Source organism: Panulirus ornatus, chromosome 8 (genome assembly GCF_036320965.1).
Source record: "Panulirus ornatus isolate Po-2019 chromosome 8, ASM3632096v1, whole genome shotgun sequence".
NCBI lineage: Eukaryota > Metazoa > Arthropoda > Malacostraca > Decapoda > Palinuridae > Panulirus > Panulirus ornatus.
The window spans coordinates 14,262,061-14,289,669 of record NC_092231.1 but is presented as its reverse complement, the minus strand read 5'-3'; the positions used below and the strand labels follow the sequence as shown (position 1 = coordinate 14,289,669).

The following is a 27,609-nucleotide window of genomic DNA, read 5'->3' as shown; positions in this document are numbered from 1 at the left end:
ACGTCCTCACACTTATCTTCCCTAAACCTTTATCTTCATCAGTTCCTCAGGACGTATAAGGTGTGTCATGAGTTAACTTGTATTAGAACTTACCTATGAGAGGCATCATGGGTCAACTTGCATAAGAACTAACTTACAAGGGGAGCATAAGTCAACTTGCATCAGACTTACTTATAAGGGGAGGTATGAGTCAGCTTAAAGTTACTTACAAGAGGAACTATAGGTCAAACTGTATTAGAAGTTACTAATAAGGAGGACCATAAGTCAACTTGTATCAGGACTTACTTATAAGGAGGACCATAAGTCAAGTTGTATCAGGACTTACTAATAAGGAGGACCATAAGTCAAGTTGTATCAGGACTTACTTATAAGGAGGACCATAAGTCAAGTTGTATCAGGACTTACTAATAAGGAGGACCATAAGTCAACTTCTATCAGGACTTACTAATAAGGAGGACCATAAGTCAAGTTGTATCAGGACTTACTTATAAGGAGGACCATAAGTCAAGTTGTATCAGGACTTACTAATAAGGAGGACCATAAGTCAAGTTGTATCAGGACTTACTTATAAGGAGGACCATAAGTCAAGTTGTATCAGGACTTACTAATAAGGAGGACCATAAGTCAAGTTGTATCAGGACTTACTTATAAGGAGGACCATAAGTCAAGTTGTATCAGGACTTACTAATAAGGAGGACCATAAGTCAAGTTGTATCAGGACTTACTTATAAGGAGGACCATAAGTCAAGTTGTATCAGGACTTACTAATAAGGAGGACCATAAGTCAAGTTGTATCAGGACTTACTTATAAGGAGGACCATAAGTCAACTTCTATCAGGACTTACTAATAAGGAGGACCATAAGTCAAGTTGTATCAGGACTTACTTATGAGGAGGACCATAAGTCAAGTTGTATCAGGACTTACTAATAAGGAGGACCATAAGTCAAGTTGTATCAGGACTTACTTATAAGGAGGACCATAAGTCAAGTTGTATCAGGACTTACTAATAAGGAGGACCATAAGTCAAGTTGTATCAGGACTTACTTATAAGGAGGACCATAAGTCAAGTTGTATCAGGACTTACTTATAAGGAGGACCATAAGTCAAGTTGTATCAGGACTTACTTATAAGGAGGACCATAAGTCAACTTCTATCAGGACTTACTAATAAGGAGGACCATAAGTCAAGTTGTATCAGGACTTACTTATAAGGAGGACCATAAGTCAAGTTGTATCAGGACTTACTTATAAGGAGGACCATAAGTCAAGTTGTATCAGGACTTACTTATAAGGAGGACCATAAGTCAACTTGTATCAGGACTTACTAATAAGGACCATAAGTCAACTTGTATCAGGACTTACTTATAAGGAGGACCATAAGTCAAGTTGTATCAGGACTTACTTATAAGGGGTGTTTTCTCCGTGGGCGGGAGAGACTCCCTGATGGTCATGAGGAAGACGGTCATGGACAACAGCGCCGAGATGCCCAGCGTCACCTTCTCCCCTGACTCACTCGGGACGTAGAAGACGAGGAGAGCTGCGGAAGAGAGGATGCACTGTGAGAGAGAGAGAGAGAGAGAGAGAGAGAGAGAGAGAGAGAGAGAGAGAGAGAGAGAGAATAACGAGACTGGAGTTGTGAGAGGGACAAGGGAGAGTGGAGGTAAAGGCAGGCATGAGACGAGACTTCAGGAGATCTCTTAGAGAGACGGGGGAAAAAAAAAAACCCATAGTGATATCATCAATCTTGCATTTGTAAGCGAAGAGAGAAAATTTGATGGAAATAATAATAGAGTCAGGAACGTGGTAGGTGTACAGAGTCACGCGTCCAGTGTGTCTTGAAGCCCTTGCTGCTGCTGGACTTAGTTGTTGCTCACTGTCCCTTGCTGCAGGGGTCACTAGTACACGTATGAAGGTCAGAGGACTTGGCATCCCTCACTCGCTGGCCTCCTTTCTTATGGGTAAGACATTACGTAATATAAGAACGACGTGGGATGATAACACTATACATCTGAGTTGTGGTACGTCTCTTGCTTTATAGTGGAGTCTAGTGTTGAGTTTCTTGCTTTTTATAGTTATTGTGGCGGCTCAGTGCTCCATCACTAGCCTTGATCTCCTTTGTGACGGACTCAGCGTTCCGTCACTAGCTTTTATCTCCCTTGTGAAGGAGTCAATCCTCCTTGACGATCCTTTATCTCCCTTTTGAAAGACTGAGTGCTCCACCACTAGCCTTTCTAGCTCTTGTAAGTAATCCTTTACTATACCACGTATTCCTTGTGTCAAGCTCAGTCGACCGTCACTAGCCTTTGAAATAGGCCTCAGTGGTCTATCATCAGCCCTTGTCATAAAATTCACCGCTGGATTTAGTTGCAAGGCTCAACAGTCAATCACTGGCCCCTGCGTCACCTCAAGATTCAGGTCTGCATTTTCTTGTATCAGAAGTTGCTGTTGGTTTGTTCAGTTTCCCGTCAGTGGGTCGAGTTACAAGGTTTAATGGTCTGTCGCTATTTTACCAATAGTTCAGCACTTTGTCGCACTCGCTTCGTAATGGCCAGTTGTTTTTTTTTTTTTTTTCACGCTCGATGCAAGGAAATATATAGTCTTTGTAGGATGCAATAATCCGTCCATTTTGCCGAGGTATAAAACACAGTGATTCATGGCTAACCATTACGATACGCCAAAGTCATCCATCACAAGCCTCGTACAGTACTGAAATATCTACAAGCTGTCAGGAAGGACTGCGCATTGTGTAGACAGGGATTCGTTATCACTCTTAGGCTAACAACATTGCTGATAGATACTGAGTGTGGAGAACCAGCGCGTTCTATACTTTCCTTCTGAGCCATCCTGGGTTATTAACATTACTGAGACAGATAACGAGGGTTGAAAACCAGCGCGTTCTATTTTCCCTCTGAGTAGTCTTAGGTTAACATCACTGATACATAAAGACGAAGAATTGGCAAATGGAAAACTGGATGGACATATTGGACAAGACCTTAGAACTGGAAAGGACACTGTATTCCTCACCGATGCCTCACACCAGGAACCAAGACAGGATAAAGGTGCACGGCAGGATGATGAAAACAGACGAAGGGTAATGTGTGATAAAGGACGAAAGAAAGAGGAAACAAGACTAGTCGACGTTGCTGATGATGATACAGAGTAGAACAAACAACAGGGCGGGATGCAGGGCGGAACATGCAAGAGAAGCAAGCAGACTCTGGTAATTGAACTGCAGGACCTACCATGGCTCTGATCAGGATGTAAGGGATGGTGTAGTTGCTGGGGAGAGAGAGAGAGAGAGAGAGAGAGAGAGAGAGAGAGAGAGAGAGAGAGAGAGAGAGAGAGAGAGAGAGAGATACATGATGGTGAAGGTAAGCAGGGGAGGACGCAGACAGAACTCAAGCATGACTTACCAATACTGTCCATGATGCCACAGTGGGGGAGGAGGACACGAGACAAGACAGGATGCATGTAGGACAGAACTCAAAAGAGAAATAAGATGCAAGACTCGAGTTTCATCAGGAGAGACTTTATGGTAACGTTGGCAGGGCAGAAGACAATGAGGAGGACATCACACAGGAAGGATTTTATAAGATTTCCTAATGCCATTGGTGACAATCCACGGCAGAATTATGATGAAGGGAAGGTCACAGTGGAGCACATCACCGTAGGACTGAACACTGTCGACGACGAAAAGTTAAACAAGACAAGACGTAGAGGAGGACAGGATACGTATGGGACATACTAGGACTCCCCGGTCGTCTTCATGATGATGCAGTACAAGACATAGGCAGGATGCACCAGGCCTGACCAGTGCTACTAGGGAGAGCACAGGGGAAGGTAAGAACACAGATCAACACAGGAGGCGGCGGGAGATGGAGTCAGGACACGAAGCTGGACAGATATTGACGGGACACAGCTGGTCACATCAACACAACCAATGAGGATACATGGCAGGATAAAGACCCATGTGTATCTTAAGAGACAGGAGAGGACGGTGTATAGGACAGGATGTAGAGGGAAGATGACACAGGGTAGGAAGAGGATGCAAGGCAAAGCGATGACTATGGCAAGTTGTAGGGCAGGGGAGGAGGCAGTAGAGACTTGCGACAGAGGTGATAAGGACGCAGAGCAAGATAAGGATACGAGGAAGGACATAGAGCAGGACGTAGCTATGTAGAATGCAGCAGGACTCACCGATACCGTTGATAAGGACGCACGGCAGGATAAGATTAAAGACGTAGAACATGGGTCGGCGGCGGAGCTTGATGGTAAAGGTGATGTCGGGGTAGGGCTCCGGGCAGCAGGAGTAGAAGGTGATGTTCTTGGCCGCCGTGAACTCCACCAGGTCGAACTCCCCGTTGGACTGGTAGTTGGACATGTCCCCCTCGTCCATCTGTTTCACCAGGTCGAGCTGTGGGAGACAGGCGTGGTATAAGTTAGCCAGGTCTAGCTTTGAGGAGACAAGCAGTCCAGTAGTTAGTTAGGTCTACCTGAAGGACAAGTTATAAAGTTAGATCCAACTGCCGGGAGCTGGAGAGATAGATAGGTAGGTGGAGCAGCTGAGTGCACGTGCATGAGACATTGGCCACAATCATCAAGCCTCTGTCGAGTTTAGCGTTGCTCTTCTCATGTCTGCTGACACACACTACGCGCTGATCTGTGGTATATAAAACTGACGGAAACATTAAGATGAACGATGATTAGATGGAGGTGTAGTCATTGAAAGATATCATTTCAACAGTACGGTGACTAAAAAAAGTAGTCACAATTAAGAGGATGGCATATAAAGAGGTAAACATATGAAAATAAGCTCAGATGTTTTCTTGACTGAAGCCCCTCTGGCATAAAATCATATTACATATCAAGGAGTATGAAAGCTTAAAGGCATTTACCTGATTTGAGTGAGGCTACGTGGAAAAGTTATAACATAACAGAAACGCTATTAACAGGATTATATCACTATGAGAAAATGAAAACAGATATTTCACAGAAGGAATCGCTAGCCACTTGTATGACATGAAATGTGGAGGGAATGTGTTGAAAATGAATGATTAGCCACAGATTTCTGTGTACGACCGCGAATGTTGAGGATAGCGTGGCAGGCAACACGATATACACCAGTAAACAGGGAGAGGGAAAAAAAAAAACTATGCAACAAATAAATTCAGATTTCTGAGTTTGGGAGAGGAGAATGTGGTGTGGAAAGCTGAAATGCTAAAGTGAAAACGAGATTCATAAAACTGCTCCTCTGTTAAAATGCGGTGTTGCTGGGATAAATGAAAACATCGAGAGTCTGGTGAAATTGTGTATCACAGGTGGAGGGAGCCCTGTGGTTGATGTGGTGAGCGCTATCGTCAAAAGGAGTTACCAAGCAGTCACACAAACTGACACCAACCTCGACTTTAGATGGTAGAGAACAGAGTGAATAACAAGACAGAAGTGATACGAAGTGAACCAATAACAGGAAGAAGTGATTGAGGGGGAGGTACAGGGAAGTGAATGAACATTTTCTCAAGAGGAGAATGAGGAACTACAGGAAAGAACGGTGTATGTTCTGTAGAAATGTGTGGAAAAACAATAGATTATGATGAAAAGAATGAGGGTCGAGGTGAATTTGTGAAGAATGTTGAATAGGCAAACTCTTGGTATCAATTCCTTAAAGCAGATGCTGATAGCTTAGCAAAGACGACCAGATATAGTGAGAAGAGAAAATGCGAGTAACCCAATAAAAGCTAAAAGGGAGGGATTAAAACCTGGACGGAGGTGTTGAAGGAGTGGGAGTAAGTAACGCTCCTGAGTTCAGGGACGTAGATAAAGCAGCAGAGTGTTGGAGAGGGAGGAGGAGGAGGCTCTATTTGCACAACGTTGTCGGGTCTACATAAGTGACATGACCATTAGGATAGAGAGGATTTGGTAGACCAACTGAATGTTATGTGTGAGGGCGAGGCAAAACATCTGGCGCTGAGGAAGCGTAGAATGAAAAGGAGTGTGACCGTATGAGGAGCAGAAAGGTTATGAATACAACTGAAAAAATGAGAGATAAGAAAAAGGAAGAGGATGAACAGATACAAAAGTGTATCTCTGGATTCTGCACGAGATCACTGAAGGGGCTGGACGAGTCTAAACACTGGAACAGAAGGATTATGAAGACTCGTAATTAGGTCGTCAAATTACTGCGAGTGTAGAAAGGAAGAATCATACGTTACCGATAGTGTTTCTAAAATTGTCAGTCTTCCTGAAAGTGAATCTTTCTCCAGGTGACAACCAAATAGGATAAGGCTGAGTTGTGTCCTTCCTCAAACAATTGCAAGGGCCGGTCAGTGGTCAGGGAGAGGAAGAACGAAATTGGACCAAACGTGAGGTACTCAAACCCTCTTCATTTTGGAATTTGGTAACGAAACTGATTCTTGTTAATACTGAAGTTCCTTTGGGGTGATGAGTGAGAAGCAGAAACAATCAAGGTTTATCGATATCTTCAGTAAAAGAAGAACCCCAACCTCAGGAGGCCGATGACACGACGCTGGGCCATCGAGGCATCAGACACGTGCATTTTTCTCACAAGGTGTTCTCAGTATCAGTAACTAACTGGTACAAGTTGTAATTCTATCAACCAGAGTATACGTGTTGCTAGAGATACTACAGAAGGACTAAGATTTCTTGGAAATAATGCTTTTTTTTGTTGTTGTTCTTCCAGATGTGAACCTCGGACAATGAACGACTTAACTTCAAGACACGAGTAGATTTTTTTAGTAGAAAGTATTCATGCAGGTCACTGGGTATCACTAAATTCAAGTAATCTTCCATATGGAATTGTTTCTAATGACTGACTTGAAATTCACCGCACGCCTGATCGAGCCTACCGAACGCATCACTGTATGTTACTATTTCCCAGATGATTATTCCTACTCACAATAACATTCTTGGTAGGAGCAGCATTCTGTGTAGGGGATATGAGACCACCACTAAGCTGTACCACTCCACTCACTCCTGCGAAGAGTTATCTATAGAGAATGAGCACTGCTATACGCTGCCCCACAGCACATGTTCCCATGCATAACTTACCATAATGTGGAAACAGAAAAATGAATCCAGTGAGAAATGATCCAAATTGATGGAAGATCAATCATATGAACTGAATTGTTGATGGTTGCAGTGGCGGGGGGCTGTAGAGAGCAACGAATGAGGATAAAGCCTGAGTGAGGCGTGTGGGAGCGAGTGGAGGGGAAGACCACAAGTGACAGGTGGAGAGACGTAGATTGTAGGAGCTGTTAGTATGGATCCGCGCACCGAGGAGGTGGATTCATGGTGTCTGGATTTAGCCATGATGACATCATGTAAAAACATTACCGCTGTGCAGGAAAAACACAGGGGCGAGTCATGAGGGAAAACAGGGTCAAATCGTTTAGATTTACTTTACCACGAGGTCGGGTCGCCTCCCGCCGCCCGAGCGTAACTGTAGAATTTACGATATAAAAAAATCCTCTTTACTGATGGCGCCGCACACCGCTATTCCCAGCGCCTCCCACTTACCCTCTGGTCCCTTCTCATCTTCCATCCCGGTTCTTCCCACGACTCCAACCCAGTCACCCAGCACCCATCCCGCCCCTTCCAAGCCTCCCTCGCTAGCATCCATCTACCAGTCCCTCCAACAGCTCGTCTCACAATCCTCCCAGTGCCCTGCTCACGCCCCCCGACCCTTTCACCAGCACCTATCCCACAACCCCCCCTCGACCCCTCAACCACCCTCCAGGCCTCTTCCAGTACTCCTCCACGTCTCGCTCACCATCTGCGTCCAGCTTCCTCCCAGCTCAGTCAAGAACCCCTGGTGATAATAATATATAGCTGAGGCAGATGGCGAAGCGCTTCCACACAAAGCTCTGAAACTCCTTTGATATTCCTGTCTTGTTCAAGTGAGAAGGATAGATTAAGATATATATATATATATATATATATATATATATATATATATATATATATATATATATATATAGAGAGAGAGAGAGAGAGAGAGAGAGAGAGAGAGAAATAGAGAGAGAGAGAGAGCAGACGACCGACCAGGACATTACTAACTTATAACGCATTGCGGGGCCACCTCGGTCAGGGCAAGTGTCCTATGTACTGAGGGCCATCTCGGTACACAGGTCTTGTGTATTACCTGGCCATCTCGGTACACAGGTTAGGACAACACCTATGACTCTAGTGTATTACTTGGCCACCTCGGTACACAGGTCAGGACAACACCTCAGCTTCTAGTGTACTATTTGGCCATTTTGGTACACAGGTCGGGACAACACCTCTGCCTCTAGTGTACTGCATCGCCATCTCGGTACACAGGCCAGGCCAACACCTCAACTCCCCTTGTAATCCTCGACCATCTCAATACACACATCATGCATTTCCTCAAGATCCTCCTCTGCTCGGGTGTTCGTGTGTATTAGTTTATATATAATGTATTCCGCGACCTGAGGTAAGGTACTGTCGCGGTGTACACCACACCTGTTATGTAGATATTCGGCTTGTCATCCCTGGCCAGAGTGAATATGAGTGGATTGTACATCGTACCCAACTTGTCTTCTGGCATCACTGAAGCACACACACTCACACACACACACACACACACACACACGCACGCACACATACATCCTTCTGATACTATTCTCTGGTTTAATTTTAGGTTTGTTTAGTGTTGGTAACTTTCATTTTGATAAGAGAGAGAGAGAGAGCAATGCTTTGTGTATAGACACAGACAAGCCAATACATACATACAGACATACATCTATATATACACACACATGCATATGGACCAACGGACACATCACTAATACGTAACTATATCCTGACAGACAGACACTCTCCAGTTTTAACTTTTCCAAGAGATGGAATAGAGAAGGAGGCCAAATGAGGATTTTCCTTATGGCTCAGTCCTCTGTTCTTGACGCTATCTCGCTAACGCGGGAAATGGCGATTATGTATGAAAGAATATATATATATATATATATATATATATATATATATATATATATATATATATATATATATATCTATACTCTCTTCTTTCATACTGCTTCACTATTTCCTGCGTTAGCGAGGTAATGTCAGCAACACGACTGACCGGGCCTTCGAGGAAAGATTCCCATGCTCCTTCTTTCTGAAAGTAACATCCTATCTGGATATCACAGCTTTATCTAAACCTTTCCACAGTAGGATTCGAAATGAAGCTGAGGGCAAGATGTGCAGGAATGTTTTTTTTTTGTTTGTTTCTTTTATCTTAGTCGAAACTCTTTCCTTAATTTGACACCTGAAGAACAAAAATCAAGATGTTAATGGTTAAAATCTGTATCAAAGTTTTCGAAACTCTGAGTATGTTTGTGGCTCATCTTATCTTGCTTCATTACTTGTTGTTAGTGATATGGAATTTTTGTAAATCATACTCAACAATCTCGAATATATCCATTGACACAAACTCCAAATATCGCATTTCTTTCCAGTACTTAACTGTATAAAAGTAATGATTTACTTAAAAAGTCGCAACTGAGTCAGAGAAACCTCTCTACTGAGGTAAAAACATCACATGAACGCAAGTTGACGGCCGTAGAACCTGGATTCTTGAGAACATAGATTTTCTTTACATACGTTTTTCATGATATTCAAAACTTGCCTTTCTTTTTCAATCTTTATATCATTCTAAAGATATTTCCTCGACTTCTTCCATACATCCTTTAACATGAAATTTACATACGAGTTCTCTTACCTTTGAATTGGTACCTATCTACATGGAATGGATTAGCCTTTCAGTCTACTCAGACAAACTCATACCCAGTGCGCTGTACATGGCTTTCTTTCGTATATCATAAGACCATCTTGATTTCCCCTCAATCTTCACATTGCACCTATTCGGCAAGCGACACCACCATCTCTCTACCATGTGTCAGTCTCACACTAAATAGCCCACCCCATTGCCTAGGATCAGAAAGCGTTCCTCTGGTGTAATCACCAAAGATTTCTCTCGCCCTTAACACTTATTAACTCAGTACAACTAACGTCAGTCCCTTTCACAGTGAAAATACCAGTACAAATCTTTTGTACGTCACTTGTCCACAAAATAATAAAAAAAGAGAAGAAAACTAAAAATCCACGGGTATTTTTCGCTTTCGGTTTAACACGCAGTAATAGGTGGCAAAATAATCTTACTGCACAAGCTCCACAGGGACTGTGAGAGACGAAATAGTGCTATTACACATTTTATCTTTAATGATTCTTTTTGATAATATCTTGTGATTACTCCGACATTATCACCTTTGTTGCACACCTCGAAGACCTTGAATTTCCAAACTCTGATGTCCTTAGACTCAAGATTTGCCTCATAACCAGCACTATTTTCTCCATTTCACTCATTGCCCTCCTAACTCATCATATTCTTCGGCTACCTAGTCTCCAGCTGCGAGGCCCTGAGAATGTTCGATATCTCTAAAGCTTTTGATCAGGTGAGGCATCGTAGTCTGATCATGAAGCTCCACTCTTTTCGGTCTTCTTTTTCTCAGTTTGTTCTGTATCCTTTTTCCCTTCGAACTCATCCAGTTCTACGAGTGTTGACGGATCAATTTCTTCTTATTCCTCCCATCAAAATCCGCTTTTCCTAGGGCTCTTTCCTCTTTTCTTCCTTCTTCTCCTTGTCTATCCTCAAGCAACCCAGTTCAATCACACACTGATGGCTCCAGTCGGTATTCCTCCACTCCTTCCAAATCAAAGCTTCCCATCTTCTTTTGCTTCATCTCCGCCTCCTCCTTATGCAAACTCGTTTTCGATAGGATTGCGCTGAAGGACGAACTTAACCTAGTTATATTTAATGCATCGAAAACAAATTTCTCTTATTTCTCCTTCCGAAACACTTCATAACTTTTCTATCTTTTTTAAAAAGCTCTGTGGTTCCAATGCTTCCCAGTAAAGACGTACTCAGTATTACGGTAAGCTTATTCAACCATCGTATCCTCGCATTATGCAAATAACCAAGTCCGTTCAATATAGTGGGAGGCTTGTTCACATGCCGGAGCTCCTTTCATTTGAAAATCAATACTTTCAGTCTTTTACGGATTTACTCAACACAGTTGAATCTACAGCATCTCGACTAACTAACTTTTCCAATTGGGTCGGTCCACTTGGCCCATTTTCACTTTGTCACGTTCTTGGTTCTCTTTTCTCTCTTCTGTAGATATTACTTCGGCCTCTGCTCCTGGAGGATGGGTATCTGAGTGTCCTCAACATAACCTAGACCTTACATTACGTCTCAGAGAGGTCATTATATCATTACCATATGGTCGCTTGTAACTCGAGGGTGTGCTGCTGTCATGTCTGCTTCTTTCCGTACACTGCTAAGCTTTAGGACGTCTTTACCTTATATTCTGCCCAGCAACGATACCCATTTCTTTCTTAGAAGACAAATGGTCCACCTCGTCAGAAACTCTAAAACTATTTTTCTTTTTTTCATCCTTTTGCCCTTTGTCGCCTTATCAGAACTTCTGTTTGTGAGTGGATACTTTGGCATAAAAAGGTGATGTTAGTTATCGCTGCCTGATAACGTATCATGTTAACACCGTTACTGATAACAGTTAAGTTAATCAATTTTGCATTTTTTATGATTAGAATCAAAGATTTTACAATTTTTCTTTTCTGTTCATCGACAGATATCACGGCATCATAATGAATATATTGACTGAACAAGTCTTTCTCGTCAGAGATTCGGCGATAGTCATAACCCTGCATTAGAGATGGTGTTCACGGCTCCATACTAAACTTCAGATTACTCGAAAACGGTGATCACAAGAGGAACGAGAAGCGATTGCAACGTCCCTTTTTTATTATATAACATTTAGGAACGTAAGCAACGGGAAAGACCTCTTCTAGCGCGACCAGGGATCACTTTAGGGTGGTCGGTCATTGTTAAATACCACGGGGAGATCCACACACACACACACACACACACACACACACACACACACACACACAGTGGTGTGCGTCTGTGTCAGCCACAGGCGTTTGGAGAGACTGCCAACATCTGCTACAAAGGACTACACAGCGGCCATGAGCACCTCCCACAAGCCGCTCTAAACGCTGACTCAGGTCATTCCTGCCATGTGGACACCTCTGTTCCTTGCCTTTAATACAAACTAGCCTTTGGCATTAACTACACGAGGATACGTAGTCTATCATTCTAATCTCATCCAACCTATCCCAGCTCGGTGGAGTTTTTCATCTACAGTGGCGACAATATGGACTAGGGACGCAAACCTTAAAGCTATCTAATGTTGACGTACCGTATATGCGCAGGAACAATTCAGAAAACGTAATGAAGAAAAAGAGATGGAACTTGATTTGTGTAACATGTTTGAGAGAAAAGAGATATAGAGAAAAAGACGTGCCAGGTGAAAAGGTGACAAAATCTTTGTTCTAAAACCAACTGTAGGATTGACTACACACAGCCAGACCTGCCCACCGCCACCTACGTAAACCTGGTAACTCTCTCAACACCAAATCACCCTTAAGCCACCACCTCATTTACCAAGTTCGTGTCCATTGTACCCATCCATCAGTCACTTACCAAGACAACCTGAATACCCAACCCCACCCAGGTGGCCAGGTCACCTCAAACCCCCACCCGCCTTATGCCTACGGCCTCACCTGATAGCCATCGTAGGTCCAGGAGGCCCACATCATTTTGCAGGACTGGATATCGAAGGGGAAGTACTCGACGTTCATGTCGCACGAGGAGCGGTAGATGCCATGGGAGAGCCACGTCACCTGCCCCGCCGCCGTCACTATGACGTTGGTGTTGATGGTAGCCGCCGAGTACTGGGCGTCGGCACTGTGAGGAGAGAGAGAGAGAGGGGGAGAGAGAGATGAGGTGCACTGAGGTGTAGTGGATGCTAATGGTGGCTGGCGAGGATTTTAGACGTCGGTGCTCTAAGGAGGTGAGAGGCGCCACTGATGTGTGTTTAGTAATGATAGCTTATTGCTGAGTACGAGGTATCGGTAATGTACTGTAGGGAGGCAGGATGTCCTGTGTGGTTTACTGGGTGTTGATGGTGGGAGTGCACACATTGAAAGTCAGCACTAAAGGGGAGGGGTAGCTGTTACTTCATCAGGAGTAGTTTGTCTGTTAACGAGTAGGTCATCAAGCTAAGAGATTCAGAGGCATGTGTTACAAGGCATGACGCAAGGATATGCGAGGAACTGAATGACACAACAGCTCTCACCGCCACTTAGATGGAGTGAGGAGGAGGTCCAGCAAAACATAAAAGATGTGTTGCAGATATAACTAACAAGCAACTTGAAGTGATATCAAAATGTCGCTGGAGAAAGACAAAGTGCCAGTGGACGTCAGGAGATAAAAGCCATAATCATCTCTAAGAAAGAAACCCTAAAAGTTGCGCTGACCCGAAGACTGGTCTCTGGAAAATACTGGAAAAGAGCCAGAAAGTAAATGACTGATATCTTGCTTTGCAAAGACTGCTTATATGAGAGACAACACACATTAAGGGAAATGAAGTCATGTATAACGAACCCCTTTGACGTCTATGAGACAATAAGCTTCGTTTTAGACAAGTTGAAGGTGTGGTGGATTGTGTTGTTCTGGATTACCTCGAAACGCGTGACTCTGTGTTACGTAGTAAAAAAAAAGAAAACGTTGGATCTTCAGACAGGATCAAGAGGGGGAACTCTTTCTATGACTGAAAAAATGATTTGTCACAGTGGTAGGCAACAAAGGCTGCATGTTAGGGAATCTCCTTCTTGAAATGGGTTGGGGTCAACACCAGCGTGCTACAGGTGTCTTATCTGGAACCGTTGCTCTTCTTGATTTATGTACATTACTTACCAAAAAGTGGGATTCCTGTCTGAAGATGTTTTGCGAATGATACCAAGGTCACGAGGGAAGTGAAAAATGAGGAGGAATGCATCAATTTACAAAAGAAACTCCAAGTTTGGACTGATATATGGTTGACTAAATCTAACACAAGTAAATATAAAATGATTAGGATGAGACACAGTGAAAGTAAGCCTTCATACGAATTTCCTTAGACAGGAATCTGTGTTGAGAGAGACTTGAGGGTCAACATTGTACCTAATTAAACGCCAACGCACCACTTAAGGAGAACACTAAAAGAAAATATAAGAATCATTTTCAAGTACATAGATGAAGATATATTTAGCAAACTGTTATCATCCTACATCAGGCCAAAACTAGAGTATACTTGTCAAATATAGTCACAACACTTCATGAAGCACAGAGAAGAGGGCAACAAAGAGTGTAGCAGAGTAAACAGAATTAGGGTGAGAGATCAGAGGCCATGAATCTGTCCTCCATGAAAGAGAGGACAGTAAAGGGAAACATGATCACAGACTTGAAGTTCTTATACCAGTATGATGACGTTAACGGTGAACAGTTCCTCACAAAGTGCAGAGATATGACAACCAGAGGCCAGAACACGAGAGAAATCAACAGACTTCTCGGAAATGACGAAGAGACGTATCTTTATAGTATAAGATTAGTGGATGACTTGAACACACTGAGTGAAGAGGCAGTGGATGCAGACAGAATACAGAAGTTTGAAAAGTTGTATGATAATAAAGAATGTTTGAGAAATGGGGCCGCAGTGAAAGAAGGTTACATATATACAGAACACACACACACACACACACACATAAGCACATACAGATGCCAGCATGCAAACACACACACACACACACACACACACACACACACACACACACATAGTATATAAACCTCTATCCCCTACATGCACAAAAGACGACCCATATAGTTACCTGTGCCCCAGGGAGAGGATGGCAGCTATGGAATAACTCACGCCGGTAAAGAAAAGGAAGAAGGAAGACACAAGAATAGATTACAAGTTTCTGAATAGATTCTATCGACTTCTAATGACGAAGGTCGTCCAAACTGGCAATGAAAATCGAAACACATTACTGGATAATCTTATACGAGGGCAGGGATAGTGGATGCTTGGAACACAGTATGTACAGAATCTATAAATACAGAAAGCAACAATCTGAAATAAAAAGTTTTTGAAAATAGAGAAAGATTAAGAGAGAGAGTGATTCATCAGTGTTTAATTTCCTGTTCTTGTAGCACAAATAGGTAATCACAGTCATGCATCTCAACTACATATGTCAAATTACACACCACATGCAAACAAAAGCATCATCAGAAAGTGAAAACCAACCACAAAGTAAAAGAAAAAAAATGCAAAATATGTGAAATAAAGCAAAGAAAAACACACAAAGGAACATAGAGTAAAAAAAAAGACATGCAAAATATGTGAAATAAAGCAAAGAAAAACACACAAAGGAACACAAAGTAAAAAAAAAAGACATGCAAAATATGTGAAATAAAGCAAAGAAAAACACACACAGGAACACAAAGTAAAAGAAAAAAGACATGCAAAATATGTGAAATAAAGCAAAGAAAAACACACAAAGGAACACAAAGTAAAAAAAAAAACATGCAAAATATGTGAAATAAAGCAAAGAAAAACACACAAAGGAACACAAAGTAAAAGAAAAAAAAACATGCAAAATATGTGAAATAAAGCAAAGAAAAACACACAAAGGAACGCAAACGCAATACAAATACTACACGAGGAAGACTTAACACACACGACGGGAAGTTCTCACTTGTTATAAAGAATAATGTCGGGTTTCCACACCCGCTGGAATGGCACTCTGATGACCTGGATCCCGCCGAAGTCGGTGGCGTTCCAGGTGAGGTGGGCGTCCGTCCAGATCTGCGTCAACCAGCAGTTGGTGGTCAGGATCTGGTTCTTCTCGTCCTGGGGGACACAAACCACTCTGGTTACTGTGAGTGCGCGCGCACCTGTGTGTGTATGTGTGTCTTATGCTTTAGCGAGGTTCCGTTTTCATTAACCATCTCTTTCAAGAACGTATCTCCTCCAGTAACTGCATTACAACTGCTCTTTAAGCAAGTGATGATACTGCCCAGAAAATCCTATGACCTCCCTAGTATAAGAGATGAAGGAGCTTCAAATTGACAAAAGATGGTATTCCAAGCTTATTCGCTTGTCAACGACGTTACTACATAATCACCTGTAAAGACTTAGGCTAACCTGGGCAGTATATCAATATTGGTCTTTTTGAGGTCTAGGGAGTCACAAGCGGTGACCTTCTACAGGAGAGAAAGCCACGAGAACATAAGAGATTCGAGGCTAAGAACGATATTATGACGCACTCAAGACGGACGCAATATCTGCCTTGGCTCAAAAAAAGAGTATTGTTTATTTGCGGTCAGTGTGGCACGCCATCTTGGTGTGCTGAGGTGAGAACATTGTTGACGCATCTCAAACTATGACTCCCAGCTGTCGCAGTCTGTTCCTGGAGGCACGGGTGAGAGAGAGAGAGAGAGAGAGAGAGAGAGAGAGAGAGAGAGAGAGAGAGAGAGAGAGAGAGAGAGAGAGAGAGAGAGAGAGGCACCTTCCTTGAAGTTCGGTCACTGGTCCGACACGTCGAACCAAGACCTTTGAATCGGATGGTTCACTCGGTACTGGTGAACTTTGGAGGTATACTCGTGCACGTATGACTTAGAAATATATGAGGTCAGTTGTAACTGTCGGAGGTGGTAGCGTGGTGGAGCGTCGGAACTCCTGCTCGGCTGCTTCTATTCGAACCTAAGTTCGTTACAAGTGTTGACTGTGATGAACACTTGTTCTCTATGTACCATTTTGTGAAAGGTTCGTTCAGTCAGCGCTTGAATGGATGGAACATCAAAATCTTTTCGTGGCGTTTTATCTGCACTGTCGGTGTGTGTGTGTGTGTGTGTGTGTGTGTGTGTGTTTTGGGGGGTGGAGGCCAAATTCTACCGCTCAGTTTAATATGGGTAAAAGGATCCACGCAATGCACTTGGGATTTTGAAGGACTACCATATGAAATGACATTTGTAGATTTTATGAACTGTGGAAGATAATTACAATACACGAATGGTAACAGCCAAATTCGTTTTGAAATATCTTAGCACTGGTCCTGCTATGTCGGAGCAATTCACATCACCTTCACTATAAGACTGTACAAGGAAAAATGATCCCTCAGGGAAATGACATAAGGTTCTGAACACCGCAGTAATGAGCCAGCTGGATCAACAGTTGACGTGATGAACGTCAGTGTCCGAGTTAAACCGTTTGTTTGGAAGACTGCCATATGGACGTCCGGGCAAGTTAAGGCTACTACTAATTGGGTACATAACCAGGTACTTATAGTAGCAGTTGTTACCATGAGAGAACAAGTAGTTAGAGGGGATCATCATCCTAAACGTCTGGTCTATATCATCGTTCAGGAAAATTTCTGTACGTGCCAACGATGGCTCTCAACCTAGCCCACTATAACTGGAGGATGCAGACTGGGATTCTGGACTGTGGATGGCTGTAGCAATCCAGATACGTAACAGATGGTCAACAATGAAAAGAAATGCAGAATATTAATCATGATCACAGAATGATCGCCAAAGCATTACTGCGAGAAATAGGACAAAAAAAAAAAAAAAGACGTAGGGGTGAGTTATTAGTAATGGCCTAAAAAACGAAAAACAATGCCAAGCTGCATACTTTAAGGCTCACAATAAGTTAGGTGTCATTGGTAGAAAATATTAATCATAAAACGAAGAATACAAATGGAATACAATACTTACCTTACAGTCTAGCTCTGGCTACCGGACTCGATCAAAGATGATAAAAAGCTGGAGTAAAGTCAGAGAAAAACAACAAAACTATCGGCGTTTCTCGGATATTGCAGCCCCTGCTGATTTAAAGGAGATCTAATGAAAATATTCTAAATATGAAATTTTTTTCGACAGCGTAAGAGAGAGAGATTTCTTCTCATTAGGTCGAGATTCTAAGACCAGAAAAAGACGGTATTAAGTTAAAAGGAAAAAGGTGTAACAGTAGTATGGGCAAAACCTTTTTCTGGTATTTCATTTGTACAGTTGTGGAACATTGGTATAAACTAACACGAGATGTTGTCAGTACCAAGGCTATCTATCTCTTTAAATCTGGGCGGGAAAAATACTTTCGCGATTCCTATTTTGTCTATTGGTACGCTTACTTCAAGAAAGAAAACTAGACATCTGAATTTGAAATAAATTTTTTTTTTTTTCCCGTTTCAGGATTGAGCCTGCTCCCAGGGGAGTCCCACTACTGTCACTGTAACTTTTCCCGTTCGCACTTTTCTTTCTAATTTCCATGATAGTATATTGTCCCCATACTACATGCTACACAGTTGCAGAAGGTTCCCTGTCTTGTCCACATAATGAAATTTTACGACAGGGACGGTGGCAGACCTGAAAACCACGAACCACAAACGCTTGTGCATCAACGGCGTCTTAGCTCTGCCTTTGTGGCATATATAGATATACTGACTGTCCTGAGTCTTGCGTCTCATTCTCATATCTCCGTTGATGATGTGATGACACGAAAGTGCACTCGAACTTATCGTGTTCATCTTTTCTCTTGGTCATCAGACAATACTACACAGTGTTCCTTCTCACTTTCTTTTTCCTAATGGTTGTCGCGCCAGAGGGAGTGGTGAGGTGGCATCTAATCTACCATCCTGTCTCTACCGATAATAAGAAAGAGATATCATGACGCTACTGTCCAAAAGACATCCTCATTGTAGACGATTAGGTCCCATGTAATTTAACACATCAACCAAACTTCAGTCAAAGCACTTACAGTAATGTTCAACCATTTCCAATGACACTCCAAAACCCCAGATATCTAGAAACTTGCCAACAGAGTACCCGTTCTGAACTATCAAAAACTACCCAACACCCTTTTCTCTCTATATCACTGCAAACATCAGTATCCAGATTCCTTGAAAAACTGGATCCATATTACTCAACCAAGGTATCCCTCTCTCGCTAACATTACGATCCGTAAACCTCACGCAACTAATCCTCACACACACACACACACACACACACACACACACACACACACACACATGACAATCAGTCCTTCCTCACACCACAAACATTAACATGATGGCCATAAACAAAATCACGCATTTAAAACATCTACGGACAAGAAAGAGAATTCCTTAGTATCCCCTACATACATTCAATCACCTGCATCTTGAACCATGCCTCACCAGCCTCGTTATTCACCCTTTCAGAGGGAAATGTGATGAAACTGGAGACGACACAAACCATAGCACTCGGAACAATCATCGGCTGTCCAATAAGTACAAACCTTAGTTCAACACCTGCACAACTAAATGCGTCAATGTCGGGAACAGAGCAAAAAGGAAAAAAAAAAGGGCCTCATCTGCCCACATTTACTCTCTAGCTGCCATATATAATGCAAGGAAACCAGAGTGTTCCTATCCGCAGCCAAGCCTCACAGACCTTTCCATGGTTTCCCCTGACCGCTGTTTCGGCCAACATACAGCACGTCACCAGCATGCATCTTAACCTCCTGCAGGCTCAGGCCACTATCCCTCAAAGCATTAATCACTCCATATTTTCATCTCATCCTCGGTCTTCTCCTCTACTTGTTCCCCCTACTTCTGACACGTATGCCATCCTAGTCAACCTCTTCTCACTCCTCCTCTCCATATGTCCATACAATTTTAGCACACTCTCTTCAGCTCTTTCAACTACACTCTTCTTACTACCAGACCGATCTCATACACTATCATTCCACATACTCGAACAACCCTCCTCACACTACATATAGTCCTTAAGCATTATATTTTCAGCATATCTACCCTCTGCCGTGCTATTCTTTTTTTTTCTTGTATTTACGTCCCTCGAAGCTCATCCATACAGCACCGTAGGTGCTACTATTTCATAAAACATACCCATCTCTAACCTTACAGACACTCTCTCGTTCCACAGATTCCTTTTTTACCCAGGATCTTAGCCCTCCCTCACCCATCCTATGGCTTACTTCAACTCCATTGGTTCCATCCGCTGCCGTGTTCACTCCCCCGGAATCTAGAAGACTCCACCTCCTTCAAGTTCTCTCCGTTCAAACTCGCACTTCAGCCAACCTGTCTCTGTCTCTCCTGCTAAACTTATCAACTCTTACTTTTATGCACATTTAACTTTCTCCTCGCATTCACTCTCCCAGTTTCAGACACCAGCTTCTCCAATTTGTCATTCGAGTCATTGACCCGCCTCCTAGGTCCTTCCTTCCTCTCTCTCTCTCTCTCTCTCTCTCTCTCTCTCTCTCTCTCTCTCTCTCTCTCTCTCTATATATATATATATATATATATATATATATATATATATATATAATGAACCAGCCGACACCAGTTACCTACTTATCGACCAGACCCGAAGGCATGATAAAAAGTAGGGTCTGCCTGTGAGCCCCATTTCTCTATCTTGGATTCGGACCCGGGCCTGCCTGATTCATAGTCAGCGACGCTAACCACCACACCAAAAAAACTATATGAAGGTTCGTCTGTTTTCTTTGTTATCTAAGAGATTGCCACCTCCCTCTTGTGGTAGTGTGTAAGGAGGAAAATCGTGTGATAATTCCTACTCAGGATCTAAGGATACAGAGGGATTCCCTGGGTTTCCAAGCCTTCAAGGGAGTAATCGAAATCTATTACCAGTTAAAACTTATAAGCCAAAGTTAGGCCCTGCGACTTAGCACAACAGTTTTGGTAAACCTGTATCGCGGAGGAGTCCATCTGGAGTGGAATGAGAGGGTGGAGATCGTGTTGGTAATACTATTAGTGCTGTGGATGTTGCTGGTGTGCTGATGGTGATGGCCGTAGCATGAATGTATTCTACCACTCTTGAGAGACTGAAAGTGATATAGGAAAAGAAACGAAAGCTGCATGATGATGACGATGACAAAATGAAAGAAAAAAACTATTCGACGATTATGAATACGAAAGATATCCACAATTTAGCAGAAATGAATCAAAAACCAGCTAACATACTTGGCGCTTATCATGAACGTCAACAGAAAACAGGGCCGGATTTCCATGAAACTAATGAGAAAATTAACCTCATCATTATGCTGGCGAATATAGAGGAGTGTACGAGCTTGGTAAAGAACTCGTACATAAGGGGGTCTTATAGTCTGAGACCACTCAAGCTCAGACTGCTACTGTGAGCATTATAGAGGACATGCAGACATCATCTTACTAAAGTTTGCGTGTGTGAATGTGCAGGATGAGGAACAAGACTAATAGGCACACTGGTAAAGTACACATTGACTTGGCGAATTACGAACGTGAAGAGGAGGAAAGAAGAGATTAAGGCAGTGGTATTCGAAAGGTCTCCAGCTTTGTCGTAATGCAGGACGAGGAGATACAAGGGCAAGTACAGTCTGAGATGGTGTCATACGAAGATCAGAAATTAAGTACAATGTTAAGGTAGTGAGATAGCAAGGCTCAGCGAAGTACTGGGCGAGATAAAGGACAAATGCGGGGTGACCAGTGAAATACAGGTAGGGGTGGGAGGAAGGTGTTTGAGAAGAGGTTCTGACTTGGAGAGAGAAGTGAAAACCTTGAAGAGAAAGACAGCTCGACTGTACGGAGCAGTGAGTGTTTATGAGTATATGCAGGGGAATCCACGACAAGAACCACCTAACTTTGTGGTGTTATATGTGCGCAGGAGAATGGAGGTCGGTGGTCAGCAACTGCAAATGGAAAACAAAAGTAGTCTAAAAAAAAAAAACTGATTGACTTTTATTATTCACTTTCATCATTTATCATCCATGTACTTGATACACATTTGTTTATCAGCATCCATCGTGTTGTATCATTCACTTTCAATGTTCACCATCAACGCTGTTGATTCACTTTCACTGTCTATCCTCCTTGCTGATTCATATTCATTTTTCATCATTTTATCTTGTTGATTCACTTTCACCATATACTTCCATCATTTTGGTTCACTTTCAATATTCACTATCATCTTGGTGATTCATTACTCATCTTCCATCGCCTTCATTCACTTCTACCATCCATCATGTTGAGTCTCCTTTTGTTCCTTTCTCAATATCCATCTTCTTGACTTTTATAATTCATCGTCTATCTTGTTCGTTCACATTCACTGTTCACTATTCACCATGTTAATTCACTTTCATTATTTACCATCCACATTTTTGACTCACTTTTGTTATTAAGCAGCCACAAACTTTGGCGGTTAATAAAGCGAGTGTCATAAATTGTTGGTGGAACCAGGTTAAAAAAAAAAGAGCTTATTTCCTCTGTGTGTGTGTGTGTGTGTGTGTGTGTGTGTGTGTGTGCTTTCAAGGCTTTTTCTTTACATCTTTCATCAAACCGTTTTTATTCTTTATTGACGTCCTTTTTTTCCATATCCTACCACGTATTGACGTATCGACTCTCCCATCATAGACTTCACAGAGCCTTAACTTAACAGTGTCTGTGGCCTTCCGTGTTCCAGTTTATGATCCTAAAGATATTGGCGTTGTAAAGGCTCCTCCTCCCTCCTGAGTACCTCCTCAACTGGCTATGGATTCCTCTCCGATTCTATTGCTATTTCTTCAAAAACACAGGTATACTCACAGAAAAACGCCATAAATATAATCTGTATAGACGACGGCGGTAACGGGGACAGCAGAAGGGTAATGTGCAGCAGTGGGGAGTCGGTGATAGCTTTAAAAACGGCTGAGCAGAATTACATTTTCTTGTCAAGTTAACCTTTTTTTTTTCTTTACCAGACAATCCAGTCGCGGGCCAATCAGGTCTCCTGTTGTCTGTCTTTCTCGTGTAAACTCATGTAAACTCCTCGTGACCACGTTTCCTAAGTGAAGTAACACAGCTGACGTTTTCCATTCATTAGAAAATGGCTTCAGACTGCCCCAGTGACAAGATGGCACAAACAGGAAATATTCCTAAATATATTCCAGGCATTTTTCCATTACGTTCTTAAGTTGATTTTTTCCTGTAGTTAAGACTCCCTCGCCCATTGTTGGAACTTTTCCATCTTCGTGAGGAACTTTTTGTCGTGCTGCCACCTGCCGCACCCTGATTGTGCCTATTTTCATATTCATTAAATATTTGTTCTGGTCCGTCGAGTCTTTTCAGAGGATTGTATACGAAGGAAGGGAGGAGGAGGGGTTGGGGGTGTGTGGAACTTTAGCCAAGCTTCTCTTTGTGATGTTCTCCCAATTACGTCTGGTCTGAGAGGCGCATCATCCTCTGGTGTGGTTCCTGAATCTTTAGTCTTCTCCTACAAGAATTCTAAATCCCACATTCCTTCCCTCACTTTCCTTCCTTACCACCGTGTCATGGTTGAGGGTAGGTTAAATATCGTCTCCTTGGTCAGCTTCGTCTCAACATGAGTAGTGATATATGGTTTATAATTCCTCTATACGGCCTCTAAACTACATCTATGTTGTACACAGCAAATCCATCTTCATGTGTTGACACCATTTTACATCTACTGTCACACTACCTGATACTGCTGGTCTGCTTACAGCAGTGGTGCAAGTGTCCTGATTTCTTTATCTTTTATTTCTATGTCTTTCTGTTCCTATTGTCATTTGATCTTTATATATTTTTTTCTCTCTGTCTTCTGCTCCTCCTCTTGTGTCTGTCTTTGATAATGATACGAAAATTTCTTCGCCAGCCTTAGAACTGCTGTGTCTATTAAACTTCGTCGAGGAAGAAACTTTCATGTGTTCTTCTTTTGTCTTTTGTCCTAACTGCATTTTCCAATTCTTTTTGTTAGCTCAAGTTCAGAGATCAAGCATGCGCGCGCGCGCTCGTGTGTGTGTGTGTGTGTGTGTGTGTGTGTGTGCGTGTGTGTGTGTGTGTGTGTGTCTTTATTTCTTTATTTGTGAATGTGTTTATGACTCTGTGTATGACTATGTATGAGTGTATTATGTGTGGATGTATATCTGTGTGTGAAGATGTGTGATCTGAGTGATGTAGTGACCTGCATTTTTTTTTCTCACAAATCATTTGCTTCTTATAAATCTACGCAGGAGTTCACAGTGATCCTCTGACTTACTGCTGATATGATTTGCGTACTTTTCTTGGTCTTTTCTTCTTCATGTTATTATTCCTGGTCTTCGTAAACCGTTGCCAACACTGCCTGATACCTATATCCCTTAAACTTCAACATTATTACTCGCTTTTTCTACTTATATATATATATATATATATATATATATATATATATATATATATATATATATACACACACACACTAAATCTAACAGTTCTTGTGTCCCGCCAATCCTTTTTGATATTACCCTCATCACTCGTGAGTTGTACATCCCGCAAGATATGCTATATACTGTGGCGCTTACCTTATGGGTTTACCAAATGAACACCCGCTAACCCCACGATCCCATCATTAACCACACTACTGGGGAAGTTTTAAGTGGCGATATTCAGGTGATGTTGCCGCCACCACTAGGCTCAGGGGCGTGAGCCACAAGGGCTTGCGGGAAACGCCTCACGAGAATTTACTCTTAATCTTGACGAAGTTGGTCAGATTAGATTCCTAATCTTGCGGAGAAAGAATATAGCGACTGCATTCCAATTTTCGCTGTGGGTTTTCAATACAATTGCACGAGATGTATTGACATAGGTAGAGATGCCTATTGAATAACCTAATACTAAGATATTAATCAAAGGCGTGAGCCTGGTGCTCACGAGTGCTCAAACCTTCGCCGAGTTCTGACCCTAACGAGGATACCAGACGATAGGAATGACGGTCAAGCGGCTGTTAAGTGTTCCTCACCCCTGGCTTTCTCAACGTGAGCTCGCTCTCAGAGGACAGGCAGAGCCACATGCCCTTGTGTTTTCAACTGAAAATTCACTTATTACCAGGAAAATCTGAAGTTACTGCAAGAAACTAAACTTCACATTAAAACCAGTAAATTTTCGTGTCTGAGATTTATCGACGCCATACAAGAGCAGACACCCAAATCCGGGTTTGATTGTCTGTCTGTATATCTGCATCTAATCAACTCCAGGATGTGTCAGTAAATCTTTGTGTTTTATATTTGTTAGTTGGCAAACCGGATCTCCATACCTACATATGGAGGAGGCTCCAGAGCGGAGGAAAAAATCTGAGACGACACTTTTCGAATTTGTCTTCTCGAAATGGGTGAAAGTCACAAATGTTGTTCCGCAGGGTTAAGTGTTTGGGCCAGTTCAGATGACGCTTGAACCACGAGATTAAAGAGCATCCAGGGTTCTGCCAACCTACATAACAGACAAAGGAATTCGAGCCTTAGCTTTGATTTAATTCATAATTGATGAAACACAACCCAATCAGATATAAAGTTTATAACTAAACATCTTTCCTAGTGACGATAACATCTTTCCTAATGACGGGAAAATTGAAAGGAATAGATGGCAGGTAAGAATGTTACAAGGACTGTGAATTATTGCAAAGATACAAAAGCAAAATACAGAAGTGGGCAGCCAAATGGCTAATGAAATTCAACAACGGGGAAACGCAGAGACTAGACCACAGAATGGGTCCCATGATTATGGAAACAAATTCCAAGGAAGGCACTAAGGAGGAAGTGAGATAGGAGTTTACGCCACTGGTCAACAGTAAGGGAGGCAAACTACATCTTGGTCAACGTGAGTGTTACCTTCACGTACACAGATATTGAGACGTTTAGGAAGATATACACAAGCGAAACGGATGGAGGCGCAACAGTCTGGTGTCCTCGAAATCAACTTGAATGGCACTGGAGTTGAGTGGAAAGAAGTGGTAGAGGGAAGTGCTGGATCTGCTCACTCTGGATAAAAGAAATTAAGTGGATCCTTTCTCCAAAATTCGTCAATACTTCCCCTTGTCTTTTCTTTTTCCGTTCCATGATTCTATATCTTAATTAGGGCTCGACCTCGATGTGGACTTTTGTCCCTGACCGAAGCCTTCAATATAAAAAAAAAGAAAAAGAAACATGAAAATCTAATTCTAATTCCTTTGAGGCCACGACGACGTTAACATTGAACAAGACTAAGAGGTCAGAGTCGAATCGGGGGAAAAAAAAAAAATTGGCAAAAATGTATATATCAGTGGACGTAATTTTTTCAGCAGCAAAACTGTGGTAACGTGGAAAAATTTACGAGAAGACTAAATTTCCCTTCTTCCAGGGGCTTGTGCAGCTTCAAAGGCTGCGCTACAGAGAGTGGTAGGGTCAGGATGGATTCATCTGAAGCAAGGAGCTTTTTGACGAGATCCTACACAGGTTAAACAGCCGCGCCGAAGGTGACTTTTCACTCATGGCAAATCCCGGAAACAATCAGTGAAAGAAATGTAATTCAATCATGTTTGATCTCTGGGCACATTTGATCGTAATGTAAACATGTCTTTTGGTCATCTTAAATGTGACAAACTGTGAACTGAAATAATTATTAAGAAGTAACCACCAGAATAACCCTATCCACACACAAAGTAAGGAGAGGAAGGTCAGATGTCAGGTCATGTAATTAGTGCCCACCTGCACTCCACGGGGATGCCCTGCCTCACTGCCACCTCTGTGCTTTTAAGGACCTCAACACCTGTATCTCCCCCACTCCGTCTGAGGATGCATCAAACGAAAGTACACACCGTCTTTATTTTCTCTTTCCAGTCGGGATTGTTGCCTATATCTCTTCACAGTGAAGTGAAGCTTCTGCGAATATATATATATATATATATATATATATATATATATATATATATATATATATATATATATATATATATATATATATATATAATCGAACGTCGATACAATATCATTAACTTTTTTCCCCACATGTTATTGGAAAGGGACGTGACCTGGCTGTGGTCAGGTGTTGGCTGAGCTACAGCTCGAGTGCCGGGTCATTGTTAATGTATGACCCGGAAGGTTCACCTCGCAGGTCACCGCCTACGGGTGGCAGGCGAGGCGTGAGTGGGCAGCGAGAATTCCCATTTGTTTCCGACAATCATTTCTCTTATTAAGAATATTTCTATCTCAGTTGTGCTCTCACTTTATCCATCTCTTATCTCAGGTTGTAGATATGGTACGTATGAAGGAGAGGTGGTGTGTACAGTACAAGGTAGAAGGTCATGGGGAATGTGCGAGGCCTTCCCGTGATTGGTATGAAGTGATGACCAGAGAATGATGACTGGACTGTGTGTTGAGGATGGTATGAACAGAAGGTATGTATGGTGAGTGAGGGTAAGGAGTGGCCTTGTGTGCTGAGGAGCAGACGTGGATAAGGAACAGCTAATCACTCAGCCACACTAAGGCTAGCCAAACTGAACAAGAAAATTGTTTGTGCAATTTTTTTTTTTGTGTGTGTGGTGGAAACGGTACAGACAAGTTCATTGAATGAAGTTAAATGGTGTTATAACAGATGGATTAGGGGAGGAGTGTGACTGAACTGTGTAATGAAGCAAAGACGGTTGGCACGGGTGATATACACGAGTGACAGGAGTGGAAAGCTTAGAGATGCTAACTGAGAAAAGGATTTTTCTAATGGCTGATAAGAACGATGGAAGAGATTGAGAAATGTATAAGCTGTTATTTGTAGATGATCCTGATCTTATTGTGTGGGTCAGTGACAAAACTTATGGACAATACAAAAAAATCTTTTGGAAGG

The 27,609-nt window shown here is 42.3% G+C and overlaps 1 protein-coding gene across 2 annotated transcripts in view; it reads right to left on the bottom strand.

Moving 5' to 3' along the window:
* LOC139749837 (neuronal acetylcholine receptor subunit alpha-10-like) overlaps positions 1–27,609 on the bottom strand; it is a 306,308-nt gene that overhangs the window by 34,417 nt on the left and 244,282 nt on the right. For both annotated transcript variants that reach the window (XM_071664145.1, XM_071664146.1), the window contains exons 4-7: positions 15,691–15,845; positions 12,679–12,862; positions 4,198–4,414; positions 1,403–1,537 (exon numbers count right to left, since the gene is read on the bottom strand). In XM_071664145.1, coding sequence (XP_071520246.1) covers positions 1,403–1,537; positions 4,198–4,414; positions 12,679–12,862; positions 15,691–15,845 — 691 coding nt within the window. The remainder of the gene's footprint in view (positions 1–1,402; positions 1,538–4,197; positions 4,415–12,678; positions 12,863–15,690; positions 15,846–27,609) is intronic.